An 18,627-nucleotide genomic window follows, 5' to 3' on the forward strand; every position below is an offset into this window, starting at 1 on the left:
TAAATTTAGGATAAAAGCTTTACTAATCAAAATACTAAGATACAAAATTAACACAAGTTTTGCTAACACAAAATTGCTAGTGATAGCAATTTTTGAATTTAATTTCTGTATAAGAAAAATCATTTTATAGCTTAAGTATTATGAGTAACATGAATAAGACTTGTAATTGTTACTTCTGATTTTCTCAGTTGCTCTGAATGTACTTAAAAGAAAGATCTGAGAACAGTCTCTATTCTTCTTTGTATGTAACCTTCTCAGTCTGGTAAAAGAAAAGAGTAACGAATTTGATCAGATCTAATTCACCATGAATTAGTAGTTAGACTTGCTCTTTATTTCTCAATAAACTTTACTTAATAAATGAATTCATGTATCAGTGAAAGAAGAAATTTTAAAAGGGTATTAATGGAAATTTTCTACTATGATTCAAGAAGAAAAAAATGGCAGTATTGTTTTTATTTATTTATTTAGGCTGTGTTGTGTCTTCGTTGCTATGCACGGCTTTCTCTCTAGTTGTGGCGAGCGGGGGCTACTCTTCGTCGCGGTACGTGAGCTTCTCTTGTTGCAGAGCACGGGCTCTAGGCGTGTGGGCTTCAGTAGTTGTGGCACACGGGCTCAGTAGTTGTGACGCACGGGCTTAGCTGCTCCGCAGCATGTGGGATCTTCCCGGACCAGGGCTCAAACCCGTGTCCCCTGCATTGGCAGGCGGATTCTTAACCACTGCGCCACCAGGGAAGTCCCCGGTGTCAAGTTTTAACTCCAAGTGTAACTCAACTTTTTCAGGCAAGTCCAGATAGAAACTGGTGATGCTCAAGGTAAATCTTAAAACCACCGATGATTACGAACCATCTCATCAGAACTTTTTATTGATCACCTTCACCTTTCTATATTCATTAGACACACTATTAGAACCCAGATATTGATGCATATGCTGCCCATCTGGGATGAAAAGAACTTTATATGTAATAATTTGGGAAAGAGGAAGAAGAAGAAGTAGGAAAAAATAGATGTTACCACATAAATATTTCCATGTCCTATAGCATTTATATTACTACCTGCGATATTAGCACTCAGTATGTCTTTACTGATTAATGAATTAATATTCCAAATACTAAGTTCAACATTAATGGAAGAAAAATGAATCAATATATGAGAGGTTTAAGATATGATTATATGAAGTTGCCCCCCACCACCCAAAAAAGACCAGAACTGAGGGAAAATAGCTATTGTACAGTCTAGAGAATAATTAAATTTAAATTTCCAGTAATAGAAACTAAGGACATATACAATTTTATACTCACACAGAGGCAGCTGACCAGGCTAGACAAGTTGACATGTCGTGGAGCAAACATGTGAAGCTGCTGAAGGCATGAGATGGCCTGAGCTTGGACAAGGCAGTCTGGGTTATCTTGCATCACTGCACAACCCAACAGACAGGAAGTCCTTAGGGTAGAAACGGAAGTACTGTTACCTAAAATGAAAGCAGAAAGCTTTTAATAATTGGCCTATAAAATCATTACCCTTTAAACATATATTACTGGGCTTAAAATTTCTTTTTTCCCCCCAATCTTAAACTTAAGGTTCTGTGAAGTAAATTTCTTCTACAAAAGCAGGGATAATCCAGGTTATAGATTTTTAGATTATGTTATTTTTAGTCTGAAAGATTTATGGTAACACAAATCATTAGGCAAAGAAGAACCTAAGACTATCTGCAGTTTACATCAAATTTTCATGAAAAGTAGAATTAGAAAGTGCTAATACATTTCACCCTGCTTGTATTAGTTGAGAGTTGCTTTCATATATTAAAATCATGTACTTTGCATTTGAATAGATCAGAATAACTGAGTTTTGGGGCTTTGTCATTTATATCTTAAAAGAGATAAAGAGTTCTTTAAACTATTCCATTTCATGTCTGTCATTTTACTTGTTAAGGGAAGCATTTTTAGGACATATCTAATCTTTCTAAATATGGTACTCCTTATCTTTTCAAGGTAAGAAAAATCAGACTGGCATTTATTTTAACAAAATATACTGAGCACCTACTATGTGCCAATCACAAGGGTTTTTCAGATTTTCTCTTATTTGATAGAAGAGGAAACTGAAGCTTAGAGACATGAGGATTTCCTCAAAGTCACCCAATTAAGTAATAGTTGGTGAAGCTTAGATTAAGTTTCTATGTTTTTTCTATCATGTCGTCATCCAGGAGTCAAAGTCTTCCCAAGACTGTTCTCAACATTTTGCCCATATATTTGAAAAGAGCATTCTGCTAAACTTCAATTTATTGAGAAATGTTTGAGTCAATAATAGGAACCGAATTCATTTTTACGTAATATTTTTATGTAAAACATCACAAGAGCAGCTATGCATACCTTGTAGCTCTGGACCCAGTGTAGTAATAAGGGCATTCAAACAGCGACCAAGGCTTTGGTGAACTTCAGCATGAGTAGGAGGCACATTTAACAACAACATAATAATAAGAGAAAGGGTTGGTTCTGCATGCGTATAATAGAGTGGGCCAGCAGAATCAATTATCAATGAGAGAGAATGCAGTGCCCAGGTCTGTGAAGACAGAGAAAAACAATTTAAAATGTTATAGCAGCATTAAGAAACATAAAACACAATGGGTTGTTCTTTTGTTGAAGCAAGTGATAACGTAATAGCACAGTAAAGTATTTGTGTGTTATTACTAACTTGGAGAGAAATGGAGAACTTCAGGAGTTTTAAGAAAATTTTTCTCTTTAAATATCCAGTAAAAAACAATCGAGAGACAAATGCCTAATTTAGAATGGCATACGTGCGTATATCTCAGCACTAAGAATTCCATACAGTGTTTGGTTCTTTAGCTAACAGCCTGAACTAAATCTGGTTTGTTGAAAACTGTTTAATGTTTAATCTATATAGAGAATGAAAATTCAAGTTTTTAAAAGATTCAACAATATCTACAACTACATGCAATAATTACAGACAAATCTCTTGAACACAGTGTTGAAGAAAGCCAGACATAAAAAAGTACATACCATATGATTCCATTGATATAAAGTATAAAAGCAGGCAAAACTAATATATGCTGTTGCAAATTAGGATAGTGGTTATCCTTGGTGGGACAGGTAGTAACTAGAAGAGAACATGAGGAGAGTGTTTGGGGTATTGATACTGTTCTGTTTCTTGATCCAGGTGCTGGTTACATGGTGTATTCAGTTTCTATACTTTATTCACAGAGATGCACACTTCTAACAGGTGCAGTGTTATAAATATATAAAAATAAATATATTTATAAAAATAAATATAATAAATATTTATATTTATAAAATAAATATACATGTTATATATAAATATGTATTTCTATATTAAACAAACAAAATACCTTTGAGCCGAATCTTGCCTGCCACCTATTTTTAGAAATAAAGTTCTGTCGAAACACAGTCATGCTCATCTGTTGACATATTATTTATGGCTGCTTTCCTGCTATAATTGCAGAATTGAGCAGTTGACAGAGACTGTATAACATGTAAAGCCTAAATAATTTACTACCTGGCCCTTTATAAAATAAGTTTGGCAACTCTGGTTCAAACAAGACTGGCCATACACTGATAACCACTGAAGCTGGATGATGGGTGTTAAGAGGTTCCTTATAGCATGTTCTCTACTTTAATGTATGCTTGAACTTTTTATAACAAGAAGTATCTAAAGAGTCCTCCTTTTAGGAAATCAACTGAGAAACTTTTACCCCTCTTATCAATAGATGTACATGAAAAGCTTACAGTACTTTAAATGCTACAAAAATGGACTCCCATTAGGTGAGAGATTGCAGCAATCAAGAAGAGTCAGATCTGATGATACTGGATGCCACGGAAAGAACAATTTAAATTAATCAACAAAAGATAGTCAATATAAAAGGATGTGTGTTCAGAACAGACTTCTTGAAGGGGAAAAGGAGAAATATAATAAACAGAAGCAAAAAGTACTGTACTAAAGGAATGAAGAAAGAAAGAATTGAACACCTTATAAATCAACTTAAGTAACATGATGTGAAAAAAAGAAAACTATTAGTAATATGGTAACTCAAGAATGAAAGCTATGTTGGAGGTTGATGTTTAACAGGAAGGTGGTTAAACTGGATGTTAGAATACTAAAAAATGTGGATTATCAGAAAGGAATAGAAAGAGAGAAGAGCAATAGGAAAAACATTAAGTGCAGATATGAGAATGACATGTGTGGGAGGAAAGTAGGAAGATCAGCTTAGGAGAAGACCAGTACTTTGGGTTAGTAACAGAGAAAGTTTCTGGGTCAGTTGATGGGACTTCAATGAGAAGTTGATTTAAGAAGCAATAAGCAGTTTCCCCAGCTTTTCGGTAAGGAAGTGGCAAGATGAAAATCTTTCAGGAAAACATTTTTGGCTTCATATCTAGGGAGAGTTGAAAAGAAAAGAACTTAAACATAAAGTGACCAGGTAGGAGGCTACTGTAGTAATTAGGGACACACAGGGGGGACAGAGATACTATAAGGGGATTAAAAAAGCAAGAAGAGTAACAATCATTCAAGATGTGATTAAGATATCAGGAGAATGATGATTGACAGAAATGGGTAAGATATGTATAATAATATGGTAAAGTGGTTAAGAACATGAGTTCAGAGTCCATGACTTATGTTCTTCACCTGACTCCACGATATATTAGTTTTTTAGCTGTGAGCAAGTTACTTAGCTTCTGTAAGCCAGTTTTCTTTCTGTATAATGGGAATATACATATTTAATGGAAATATACATATTTATATGGGAATATACATATTTAATCCTCACAGTAATCCTAGATTACTGTGAGGATTAAATATGTTCATATGTTTAGAAGAATGTAATACAATGCATGGTACCTGTTAAGCTCTACAAAATAGTAGACGTTGTTTTAAGATGGAAGGGAGATCCATTCTCAGAAAATGATATTGAATTTGACTTTAGACACTGAGTATGAAGTAAAGAGAATGAGATTTGAATTTTAAAAATCCATCAAGGTTAACAATGGCTTTGATTTTATTATGGAGCAAGAATTATTTTATAAATTAGTAATGGTCAATAAAAACATAATCTGCATTATCTACAAATCAAGAATTTCAAGGAAGGTATCACATGAAGTACTTACCTGCACATCGGGAGAAGTGCTGTCCTGAGATAAAGTATAAAGGATTCCAACACAAGAATTCAAATGTTGAGAAGAACTTATTCCTCCCAAGTACCTATACAGGGATCCCAAAGCCAATGAGTGTCCTGTTCTGGTAACTGCGTCCCTTGCTGATTTCAGTCTGTGATTATGGAAACAAAAATAAATGACAATTACTGAAACAAAACCAATGCATGCACACTGTCACTTAGGCAAACTTTCTGTATGAAGAGTTGCAAAATTCAGAAATATATTTACCGTTAACTGATAAAAAAAATTCTGAAATAACCTGAAAGGTATCTTGAAAAGAAAAACATTTTAAATAAAAAAATGTCTTTACCATTATTAATAATTATTTAAATATAAGCAATTTCAATGTCTCTCAGAAATACACACACACTAAATTCATATGGCAGGCATTATTACTTTATCATTAAGTTATACTTTAAAAACTCTCATTGCTGAGATACTCTAATTCCATATAAAGAGAGTTCCAACTCAAGAACTTTGATTTAAAAATTAAATATAGTAAGAGAACTCATTATTTATTAGGAGTTTTCTTATGAATTGTATACTAGTTTAAGCGCTTTATATTTGGTCCTTTAATCCGCTCAACAATCTTGAGATTCACACTACTGATATTATCAGCTCCTTTTAACAGATGAGGAAATCAAAATGACTTAGTCATTTTAGCCAAAGTGACTCTTACAAAGTAACCAACTATTAAATGGAAGAGTTGGGAGTTGAACCGAGTTAGTAATCTGACATCAGACGTTGAGCTGATAACCAAATCAAGATACACAGATTCAATAGACTAGAAGGTGAAAGTGCTGCCTGCATTACTACCACCACTAATAATATAGCTTTATACATGTATAACTAATATAACCATGAACTTTATTTGCAGTTGTTTTATTTTTTCATACTACTTTCATATTTATTATCTCATTTACCTTAACATTCTTAGTAGGCAGGGCAGTATTAATAACCTTCTATTTGAAATAGAGGAAAACTGACTGAGAGGATTAAGTAACCTGCTCACGGTTACAAAGCTGGTAGAAATGAAAATATAGTTTATGTTTCCTGACCTGCAGCCTTCTCTCTTTCCATTAGGTTGTTCTTACTACCTATCATCTATATTTTACATGATAAAACTCCTTAAGCTTCTTACTCCCAGAGTCCACTGATGGCCTATTACATCACTCACATAGATAGTGATCTTTCTCATATAAAAACTAAAGCCAGAGAACTAGTAATAGTTTTATGTTCCAAAACAAGCAGGCCAAGGCGGGCGGCGGCAGGGGGGGGAAGTTCTCCTTTATTTTAAAGTATACACATTTCTCAATTTTTTAAAGTTAATTATCAGAATGAAGTTTCATACGTTCCAACAAACCAACAAGCTACACCCAGTTTTGACACATAGCCCATGAGTATTAAATAAGAAATTCACTTACTTGTCAAAGCTAACTTGAGCTAATGCAGCAGTAAAAGCTCCATCATCAACCACTTGGGCTAATCTAGCCCATGCCTCTGCAGCTGCACATCTCAAGAGTGGGCTGGGACTTTCTAAGGCTCCCATCACCAATGCGAGGACAGGTCTTCTCATTTCTTCTGGACCAAAATGTCCTTTAGAGCCAGCCACATACTGAAATATGTAAAAAAACAATCCAAACTTGCAACTCTAGTAAATTCTCTTATCCAGTTTGGAATGTATATTCCGGTTAACCAAATATGTTCGTATTTGGTGATTACTCCTTTAAAAAAAAAATCAGAATACCAAAATCCACACTAAACATACATAATTTTTCGCATGAAGTACTTTAGAATTTTAAACCTCCAGGCAAAGAATATGGTGATCAATTTTCACTGTAGTATATATGTGTTCAGAAGAACATTAATAGGGATTTCCATAAAATAAATGATCAATGAAGCCTATTATATTTTACTTAGAAACAATAAGCCATAAATGCAACAATGAGCCAGATTTGGTCCATAGGCCATAGTCTGCCAATCCCAGGTCTGGGATATTAGGGTTGGTAGGTTAAAGCATGGTTCTAAGCCAAGATTGTAAGTTTGATTTCTGACTAACAAGTTTTATATGGAGAAAAAGTAAAAGGGGAGGGACTTCCCTGGCGGTCCAGTAGTTAAGACTCTGTGCTTCCAATGCAGGGAGTGCGGGTTCGATCCCTGGTCAGGGAACTGAGATCCCACATGCCATGCAGTGTGGCCAAAAAAAAGAAAAAAAAAAAAAAACGGTAAAAGGGGAATTACAAATCCTGAAACATTAAGAAAAATCGGGGGGGAAAAACCAGCCCTTTAAAAACACCTTCCCCAACCTACTTAGTTGGCCATACATTAGGGAAAAAAAAAAAATCAAGCAAACGTGAATTTTTAAAACACAGAATTACCTTCAAGAAACTAGAAACTGAAGAAACAACATGTAACTGAACTACTTGTTGACGAGCTCCTTTTGTATGCTTTATACTGTCCAAAAGCTGTTCCAGTATGAGAAGCCTAAAATCAGAAACAAGATTTAAAGATAAAGTAAGTCAAAGGGCAGTACTGAGTATCCACTACAAATTTGTTTTGTTGCATTTTGTTGGAACTACTAAAATGAGATAAACTGTTGTCAAACACACTGAAGCATTTTAGGAAATGAAAATATATCACAACCAATGCAAAAATATTTTGATTATGTGTCATTATGACAGTGGGGGAGAAGCATTATTTTGTGAAAAAATAGCAACAAATGTATCACTTAATATAGATTTACCTGGGCAAATTCAGCTATTTCAGCAACTATTTTCTAAACAAATATTTTCAAAGTCACTTGCGTCAACATTTTTGCTCTTAATAACAGGACTTACTGGATTCAAATACATTCCTTCATTTTAAAGGTAGCACTGACTTCAGTTAATGAGAAGCAGCACAGCCTTTTGAACCCCAACCATATCTTAAACATGTACTTGGGATCATACTATATATAACACAGTTTTTACATTTGCTTTTCTTACTTAACATTACCTCTTTAGCACTTTTCAAATCATTTTTATTCTTTGATAATTTTCAGGAAGCCAAATTTTACTACACACATACTACAATTTATTCAACCATTCTCCTACTGGTGGAGAGCAAATTTCTTATTTTCACAATTCTAACTATGATGACTATATGCACATTACTTTTGGTGTGGGGTTGAATGTGTCCATGGGTTTTAATGTAGCTTCCATAAATTGTTTTTCATGTCCTTTTTTAAAATCCATTTGTTGAGATTAAAGATACGTAACCATGAAATAAATCACCCCATTTTTTCCCACCAATTTCTCCAATGTTTAGAAACATCGCTTCAGAGCTCTGAACTTCCTTTCCCCCCTTCTCTCCCTTTAAATCAGGAAAACTGAAATAATGTTTAAGAATACTTCTTCCGTTGTGAACTATCTTGATGGTAGGCATAGACCTTATAGTTTATGTTCATCTCTCTAGTATCTGGGTTTGGCATGTAGTCAGCAGTCAAATGTGCTTGTTGAACAATATAGAGGACAGTTGCACCCAGTGAGTAAAAACAGGGCATGACTGGCTAAAGATGGCACCTGGGTATACTTTTACTCAACTCTAACGTACTTGCAATAGTATCTCTGAGCCTGTAACTAAATCTCTATCATTCTGGTGAGGCCACAAGACCCAAATACAGTTTTGTTCCAAATGACAATTCCGTTATCAAAACAGAATAGATATGGGTATTGTGCTTTAAAAAACCCAGCTGTGGAAGAAGTTAAGTCAGAAAAAAGGGAAGGTGTGAAGTTACATGTGTATGACTTGAGGAAAGCAATATACATAAAATCAACTCAGAGAATATAATAAACATGGTGGATCACTAAAAATTTGGGGAAAAACCACGGTAACTCTAAGTAGTCTATTTAGTTAAATATTTATTTCCTTATTTCAAGGTTAATTCTGTTCATCATAATAAACCTGAAAAACTCAGAAAAGCACAGGAAAGAAAAATAAAATTCACCCATAATCCCACCATCTGGAAAGAGCCACTATTAACATTTGGCATCTTTGTTTTAGTCTCTCCCTGGTCCCATCCCCACCCCAGGTATATGGATATCATTTTTAGAAAACTAGGATCACAGTGTATACACTTTGTTAGTAACTCTTTTTCATTTCCCTAAACATTAATCCCATCTTACTAATTACTGCACTGAAATAATTTTTTTTCTCTTTTTTATCTTGGCCTCCTGTGATATTTCTTTTTTATTTTAATTGAAGTATAGTTGATGTACAATATTATATAAGTTACAGGTGTACAATATAGTGATTCACAATTTTTAAAGGTTATACTTCATTTATAGTTATTTTAAAATATTGGCTATATTCCCTGAGTTGTACAATATATCCTTGTAGCTTATTTTTTACGTAATAGTTGGTAACTTTAATTCCCTACCCCTATATTGCCCCTCCCCCTTCCCCCTCCCCACAGGTAACTGCTAGTTTGTTCTCTGTATCTGTGAGTCTGCTTTTTTGTTATATTCACTAGTTCATTGTATTTTTAGATTCCACATGTACTGAAATAATTTTAAATAGCTATTAGTATTATATAGTCTGGCAATACAATACCTTATTTACCCAGTTTCCTAGTTTGGGACATTTAGGCCATTTCTAATTTTTATTATAAATAACATGATTAATGTATCATATAAAAGTTTTTTCTGCCTGTTTTCCAAGATCATATTTAAGTCATTATGTTTCAAGAATATATTTATGCCCAAATTGCCCTGCAGGAAGAAAAATTAAGGATAACCATATGGTCAGCCTTATGAAATTAAAACCTAAAACATCATTATTAGATCACATCCTAGTCACCTGCTATAATGGAACTGTGTCATGTTGAAAGTAGTAAAAATACTTAAGGTTAGAGCTTGAGAATTTTGTTACATTATAATAAAACCTGACCTGTACTATTTTCTTGCCCACATTCATGGGCCAAAGACTGTAAATGAGACTACCAGAGCCCAAAATATTTTTCTCCATCCTTTACCCCCAAATTCTGACAGAGATCACAACAAAACATTCTGAATCTTCAGGAAGATGGAGATGACCAGTTTTCAGTAATACTGAATTGGTATTCCTAAGTAGTATCAATTATAACATATAATTATTAATTCAGAATGAAATTAGATATTAAAAGTTTTGAGTCTGGATGAAATAAAAACACATAGGTAACTGAGTAAACAGTAAAGACATAAAATTTGAAAATGCTGATTTACCTTACTTATACTTTCAGAGAGGGTGTATAATGGTGAAAATTTTCACTACTGAGAACTATAACTATCCTTTTCCTCTCTCTCCATCAACTCACAATCTACATTATTTTATAGCATTTTTAGCAGTGGTTCTCAAACCTGGCTGTACACCAGAATCACCTTAGGAGTTTTTAAAAATTTCAGTGCCCAATGTAGTAATGCATACCATTACTATTAAGTCAGAATCGACGTTTTAAAAAGTTGTCCCAATGATTGCAGTGTACAGTCAAGGGTGAAACAATCTTCAGGTGAATTAAGTAATTCATTCTTTGCAATTAGGTGCAAAATATATTGAAAAGTAACCATAAACAACACATACACAAGATCAGTAATAACTTCTTCTCTGTGTAAAATATCTTGATATTCCAGAACTTTAAACATTTTAGTGCTTTAAAATTATCGATGCAAAGTTCTCTTATTTTTAGAATCCTATAGTCAAAATAAAGATAATTAGGGACTTCCCTGGTGGCACAGTGGTTAAGAATCCGCCTGCCAATGCAGGGGACACGGGTCTGAACCCTGGTCCGGGAAGATCCCACGTGCTGCGGAGCAACTAAGCCCGTGCGCCACAACTACCGAGCCTGCGCTCTAGAGCCTGAAAGCCACAACTACCAAGCCTGCACTCTAGAGCCTGCGAGCCACACCTACTGAGCCTGTGTGCCACAACTACTGAGCCTATGTGCTGCAACTACTGAAGCCGGCATGCCTAGAGCCTGTGCTCCGCAACAAGAGGAGCCACCACAATGAGAAGCCCGCGCACCACAACGAAAGGTAGGCCCTGCTCGTCGCAACTAGAGAAAGCCCACGTGCAGAACGAAGACCCAATGCAGCCAAAAACAAACAAACAAATAAATAAATTTAATAAAAAATAAAGATAATCAACGGATTTAAAGACAATTTAATTTCTAAGTATATAAATAAAATATGAAAAACCTATTTCTAATCTTAGGACAACGTCATGTTAACAAGAGTTTCTTTTAAACTGTTTAATAAACACGAAGATAACCATGATAACAAAATGCTTTAAAATATTCACTTGTTGTTGAATACAGGTACCTTGATTAAGATATTTCTTCTCTAGAAATGCAAATCTATGGCCCAAAGAAGAAAGGTCTGCCATTTTAAACAAGTATCATACCTAGGATAACAGGAAATTAGAAACTTAACTTTCCTATCTATGTTTCTCTGTGGTGCTCTAAGGGCACCCACTGGAGACTGCTGATAGTTGCTGAATCTGGGATCCTGCCAGACAACTTCCTTTAAAATTCTCCAAACCACTGCCTACTATTTTTATTCAGTTAGAATCCAAACAGAATGTTTTGCTTTTACCAGGTCTCAACTTTTTTATTAAAACAAACAAAACCTCTCCTCCCTTGAATATTCATTCTATATATTATTTTCATCCAGGTGGGATAAAAAGAAATTTGGCACGTTTTAAAGTTTATTAAACTTTAAACAACAGAAATAAGAAACTATTTCCTTGAGACTGTAATTAGGCAATAAATCTGGGAGGAATAAAAAAAAAGAAAACCAAAAAAACGCCCCACCTTCTTTAGGAGAGTAATACAATCAATTTTTTAAAAGGAAAGCTTCTAAGAAGTATACTTTTCTTTTTCACTTCTTATCTGAGACCTATCAAAAAGAGTTTAGTGGAGTCATTTAAAAACACGCTTAATTTAAATCTTTTGCCCACAAGGCTACCCCTGTTCCATCTACTGTAGTTACTGCTGTATTAATCCAAATTAATTACTTTAAACTAACTGTATGTACTAGATAATAGTACAGTTACAGACTACTACAAATCTCATCCTCTCCATCAATTCTTCTTTGAAAATTCCAGTCCACTGTGATTCTCCTCTCATCTTTTAGTGCTATAGCATTCATTTATAATTTAGTCATATATTGTCTTAAAATACAACCAAAACTTTATAGTTACAGTATACACAGTGAACTATAGGCTACAAATTTCAAATCATCTTTTGAAATTAATCTCAAAATATACATGTAACATATAATACTGAGTAAATACTATCAATACTATCATTTTAAATAAAGACATGAAGCTATTAAAAATCAACATAAATGTTACTCATTTTTCTATCCACTGAAAGTAAACTATCCAAAAGCCTGTTTCAGAAATGTGTTGCTGACAAGACTCAAATATTTTTTGTGAGTCTTCATCAAAGAGACCAAGGTAAATTTCTTACCTAATTGGTATTCTCTGGAAGACAACAGATAAAATGATGTAAAAGCTATGATCTAGTCAAATGCGTGTTGCTTGTCTAGCATGAAAGAGACAGAGAATGAATGGGAATGAATGAGGATAGTTAATAATTTACAAACTGTTAACCAGCACAGCCCATGGGAGAGATTCACTTCCCACATAGTGTCTCAGATAGAAACATAATTTCCTGGATACTAGCTATCAGAAGTGTTTTTTGATCCCCAAGAAAGTTATTATCCTGTTATTAAGAAACTCATTCTCAATAAGAAATCATTAGAAGCCTTTGATTTTTTTTTTTTAATTTTATTTATTTTTGGCTGTGTTGGGTCTTCGTTGCTGCACGCGGGCTTTCTCTAGTTGTGGCGAGCAGGGGCTACTCTTCATTGCGGTGAGTGGGCTTCTCATTGTGGTGGCTTCTCTTGCTGCAGAGCACGGGCTCTCGGCATGCGGTCTTCAGTAGTTGCAGCACAAAGGCTCAGTAGTTGTGGTGCACAGGCTTAGTTGCTCCGTGGCATGTGGGATCTTCCCGGACCAGGGATTGAACCCATGTCCCCTGCATTGGCAGGCAGATTCTTAACCACTGAGCCACCAGGGAAGTCCAAGAAGCCTTTGATTTTTAAAAACCAAAGTTCATTTTGAGTGAAGTGAATCCACCAAATTGAAGACTAATCTGTTTTAATCTAATTTTTTAAATCTACTAAAATGAAGACTAATCCCCGGATCTATGATGGCTTGATAAAGCCTCCAAGGTAAGAAAGCCTATGAGACCTTGTGTAGGCAGAAAACCAGTGTTTTACTTTGTAACAATAGCTCATAAATCACTGTTCTTGTGTCACTGAGTTTTTCATTTGTATTTTCAGCTAGATGAGAAGCTAATGTGGGAAAAGCATTGCATCCACAATAGTGCCTAGCAGTTTTCAGTTTAATCTCATCATTGACTTAATTACTTCTTATTAAATATTAGCCAGGTGAATGAACAAGAGCCTTTAATCTTACCTTCACCTGTCATCTATAAGAAATCTTTGATATTAATGAGAACTTCTGACAACATCATTCTTACCCACCGGTTCTCTATTATGCATTCATTGAACCAATTACCAATCCTGAAATGTTTTTTCAGGATAAGTGAACTACTGAAGATGGTTTACCTTTGAGCTTCTCCCACATGAGCACATACAACTCCAAAGAGCTTGACTGCAGAGCTAATAACTGATAGTGTTGGAGGTAAGGGCTTAGGCACCGAATCTCCCTCTACATCTTTCTCGTAAATAGAATAAGGGTCATACTCGAGACTTCCACAAGCAATACCATTACCAAGCAGGAGCTAAAAGAAAAAAAAATTACATATAAGGTTTTAAAACCACTGTTCAGGACTTCCCTGGAGGTCCAGTGGTTGGGACTCTATACTCCCACTGCAGGGGGCACGGGTCTGATCCCTGGTCGGGGAACTAGGATCCCACATGCCACAAGGCGTGCCCCAAAATAAAAATAAAACCACTGTTTACAGATTGAATCAACCCAAAGAGTTACTGAAAAATGACCATACCTGTTCTTCAATAAATCTATGGTCAGTATCTTGTAGCAAAGGACTTAATATTAGAAGATCATCCTGATGACAGAGGCGTGGAAGTAAAAATGTGGATGCTGCCACCTGTATATCAGGGGCAGTCAAGTCAGCAGCCAGCTCTCTGAGGACAGCACAAAGGTATCCTGTTGAATCAGAGAAAAAGGGCAATTAGCAATTTAGTAATAGCAGTTAACTGGTCCAAGAATGGGGTTAAAAAAGCTCAGGTTGAACTTTAATCTACATATCAGCTAACTTTAATCTATCACAGCCGAAGCTAATATATCTCCTCCTTGAGAAGGTCCTACCAATGAATGGCTCAACTACGTGTTGCTGGTCACAAGGATAAGAACAGACATCTCAAAGTATGTGTGGATGTATACTTTGTGATACTGAATAAATACTACAACCATTTTATTTAAATGACGTAAAGCATAAAAACAATGAAAAAAGAGGAATAGATACAAAGGCAGACAAAGAAGGCATAATAGTATGACACCCTAACACACCACCACCCCAGCGTACGACTGTCACTCATCCTAATCAGCTGGATTAACCTCATTCACCTATATTCCCAAACTACTATCTCACCATTCCCCATATTATTTTGAAGCAATCCCTGGAAAGCGTATCATTTTCATCTATAAATATTTCATTGTGTATCACTAGAGTTAAGGACATTTTAAACAATCTCATTATCACAATTTCGTGTTTTAAAAATCACTAAACAGGGACTTCCCTAGGGGTCCAGTGCTTAAGACTCCGCACTCCCAATGCAGGGGGTCTGGGTTCGATCCCTGGTCAGGAAACTAGATCCCACATCCCACAACTAAGAGCCCACATGCTGCGACGAAGATCCCACATGCCGCAGTGAAGACCCGGTGCAGCCAAATAAATACAATGAATTAATTAATTAAATAAATAAAAATCACTAAACATCAAATACACGTTCAGTGCTCAAATTGTCAATTGCTTCATTAATGCCTGTTTTTGTTTGCTTTTATGTTTGAATCCAGACCTAAGTGCAGTCTACATGTTGTAGCTACCTGATATATCTTAAGTCTCTTTCAATCTAAAGTTCTTCCCTCTACTTTTATTCCCTGTAATTTATTTGAAGAAATGAGATTATTTGTTCTATAGAAGTTTTTACAGATTATAGCCCCCAAGGTAATTTAATTTGTTCCTTTAATGTCTGCATTTTTTTGTAAATTGGAACCTGGATCTAGGGAGGATTCATCTTTTTTTTTGGTTGGTTTGTATTTTGGGCGCCAACCTAGTTCATAGGCGGCATTGAGATTTTCCATAAGACATGAGACAACGTATGGCTGTCTCTTTTATATATACATTTGGAAAAACTGGTCCATTTATCACATTGACCTAAGTTACCATTTCAAAGATATTTATCCTACTTTCTGATGGATTAGCAATAGAAAATTTTATCCACCTAGAGCATAAATGACTTTTGCTAGCTTGTAACTTAAGTACTTTAGGAACGAGTAAAAATCATCTTGGAGAAACATTCACTTTTGGTTTTAAGCAACACCATCAGAACGAAATGAAGACTTGACTGAGTCTACTTATTAGAAGTGATAGGATGAGTTAGGAAGGGCTCACCTCCCATTATTTTCTGTATTATTAGTAGTGGTAAGAGTAGTAACAACAAATATTTATTGAGGATGTAATATGTGTCAGTAAATGTCCCAAAAGCTTTACATGTAGTTTTCATAACCACCTCAGGAGGTCCAGTTAGTACTGTTATTTTATTAGATAAGGAAACAGGAACAGAGAATTTGTTAATTGCCCAAGGTCACACAGCAGTTACATGGCAGAGTTTGACTGAAACACGGGCAGTCCAGGTTTCAGAACTTGAGCTTTTAACTATCATGCTCAATCATTCATTCATTCAAACTGTGTTTAGGATGCTGTGTTTAATATAATATACAAAGATGTTATTATATATAATCCTCCCTTGAAGAAGATAGAAGGGCTTCCCTGGTGGCGCAGTGGTTAAGAATCCACCTGCCAATGCAGGGGACATGGGTTCGATCCCTGGCCCGGGAAGATCCCACATGCCACGGAGCAACTAAGCCCGTGTGCCACAACTACTGAGCCTGCGCTCTAGAGCCCACGTGCCACAACTACTGAAGCCTGTGCACCTAGAGCCTGTGCTCCGCAACAAGAGAAGCCACCACAATGAGAAGCCTGCGCACCGCAACGAAGAGTAGCCCCTGCTCGCCGCAACTAGAGAAAGCCCGTGCGCAGCAACAAAGACCCAGTGCAGCCAAAAATAAAAACAAATAAATAAATAAATTCATATATATAAAAAAAGAAGATATAAGATACTGGACACACACATGTTAACTATAAAATGAAGGTAGGAAGTACTAAGTTTCATAGAGGATGAAAAGAGAACTGCTGAGGTTAGAGAAAGGAGAGGTTACACAGAAATTGGGGACAGCAGACAGGGATAATAAAAACTTAATGAAGCAAAGGAGAGTTGCTTAAAGGAATGTCTGTTAGTTTAATTACCAGTATATGATACTCAGAAAAATAATTTTGTTGGTAGTACAATACGCGAGGTATGTTTGGTACTACAGCTAAACGTGACAACAGTGGTAAATCTCCATTTCTCATTTAAAGTGACTGCTGGCCTAACTGTCCCTGAACAAAGTACTCAAAGATGATTCAATTTTAAAATACAAATATGCTTTTGTTGTAGAAATACATCACTTTCTGATGCTAATGAGGAGCAATTTTCAGTGTAGAGAAAATTAAAATACTTGAAAGGAGATCCATAACAAAACTAAGATAGGAAATAAAAATTAAGAACCCAATTTTTACTCCATAAGCTTCAGAAAATTAAGCAACTATTATGACAGAAGTCTGCTTTTGTTGGACAACCATGATGAAAAGTTATATAACTTCTTCTTTTTTTTTCTTCTGGCCGTGCCAGGTGTCTGGCAGGATCTCAGTTCCCTGAGCAGAAATCAAACCTGGGCCACTGCAGTGAAAGCCCAGAATCCTAACCACCAAGCCACCAGGGAACTCCCCAAAAGTTGCTGCGGCGAGCAGGGGCTACTCTTCATGGCGGTGTGTGGGCTTCTTATTGCCGTGGCTTCTCTTGTTGCGGAGCACGGGCTCTAGGCATGCAGTCTTCAGTTGTGGCACACTGGCTCAGTAGTTGTGGCGCATGGGTTTAGTTGCTCCAAGGCATGTGGGATCTTCCCGGACCAGGGCTCGAACCCATGTACCCTGCATTGGCAGGCGGACTCTTAACCACTGCACCACCAGGGAAGTCCTGAGCTAAGTTATTTAAAATATCAGTTGATATTTTAAAGTTCTGATTGTTATACACCCATACCCATTATATGAATCTATTAAATAGAATAGCATTAAAAAAAAATCAGAAGTCCTTAAGGAAAAAAATTGCTTAATTCTATTTCCATAGTTGTACATATGGAAAAAAGAGAGACGTAAAATGGCAAATTATTATTTTTGGTTGAAAGATAAAAATATTAATATTAAAAATATTAATATATCCATATTTTCATTTTTCTATAAACTAGTTTCTTCTTTAATTCATGTTAGAAAAATAGATACACTTGAAAAAGACAAAGAGGGTAAATGTAGATTTTCTCTTTTCAACAAGTTAGTTCATAGTAATTCCTGACTTCATCTTTCAGTGAACACTCTGGAACTGATTTAAAATCTATACACTAGTATATTCATTATTCCTTAAAGACTTCTGATTGCATTCCCAAACTCAAATTCTGAGAAAATAGTACAAGACTTTGTTCTTCTCTTTAAGTCCTTCAAGGGCAGACTTATATTATCATTTATCAGAAGATACACTGTGGATTTTAAGTTGATATCCTAATATTCCTGTATGTTTAATGAAGACTTCAAAAAATCAATTTTTTCATCTGTAGTTTGAGACAGACCTATCACTAAGCTTTGTCTATTTATTAAGTCTCTACTAGGTTACTTATAAATGGATTGGCAGCACAGCATGAAACAGACCTATGTTATCTTGATTCCACTATTTACTGGATACATAAACTTGAGTTGGTTTTTGTAGCCTCTTTGTGCCTTTATCTGTCAAATGAGGAAAATGTAACTAACTCACTGTATTATCCTAAGATAAATGGGGTAATATATACAATTTCTAGTACAGCACCTGGCATACAGAAATGACTCTTGATACAGTTTCTGAGAAAGGGCAATGTATCCACTCTTTTTCCAGAGAAGTAAATACAAAATTCTTATTTTATCTCAAACATTTTGCTAGGTACATTTGTGAACCAGGAAGAGAGGTGGTAGGAACAATATCACTCACATAATGATAAAGGCCAAGACAGAAGTTATAAGTTAGTATCAATATTT

The 18,627-nt window shown here is 35.4% G+C and overlaps 1 protein-coding gene and 1 long non-coding RNA gene across 5 annotated transcripts in view; one reads left to right on the forward strand and one right to left on the reverse strand.

Annotated features, from left to right (window-relative positions):
- The window catches only part of HEATR5A (HEAT repeat containing 5A), a 111,068-nt gene that overhangs the window by 33,541 nt on the left and 58,900 nt on the right, over nt 1-18,627 (reverse strand). For all 3 annotated transcript variants that reach the window (XM_061180759.1, XM_061180757.1, XM_061180758.1), the window contains 7 exons: nt 14,227-14,390; nt 13,829-14,004; nt 7,559-7,664; nt 6,605-6,795; nt 5,133-5,292; nt 2,367-2,556; nt 1,299-1,468 (listed from right to left, as the gene is read on the reverse strand). In XM_061180759.1, coding sequence (XP_061036742.1) covers nt 1,299-1,468; nt 2,367-2,556; nt 5,133-5,292; nt 6,605-6,795; nt 7,559-7,664; nt 13,829-14,004; nt 14,227-14,390 — 1,157 coding nt within the window. The remainder of the gene's footprint in view (nt 1-1,298; nt 1,469-2,366; nt 2,557-5,132; nt 5,293-6,604; nt 6,796-7,558; nt 7,665-13,828; nt 14,005-14,226; nt 14,391-18,627) is intronic.
- Nucleotides 1-18,627, forward strand: part of LOC133084335 (uncharacterized) — a 48,690-nt gene that overhangs the window by 15,170 nt on the left and 14,893 nt on the right. The window lies entirely within an intron of this gene.

Source organism: Eubalaena glacialis, chromosome 2 (genome assembly GCF_028564815.1).
Source record: "Eubalaena glacialis isolate mEubGla1 chromosome 2, mEubGla1.1.hap2.+ XY, whole genome shotgun sequence".
Taxonomy (NCBI): Eukaryota; Metazoa; Chordata; class Mammalia; order Artiodactyla; family Balaenidae; genus Eubalaena; species Eubalaena glacialis.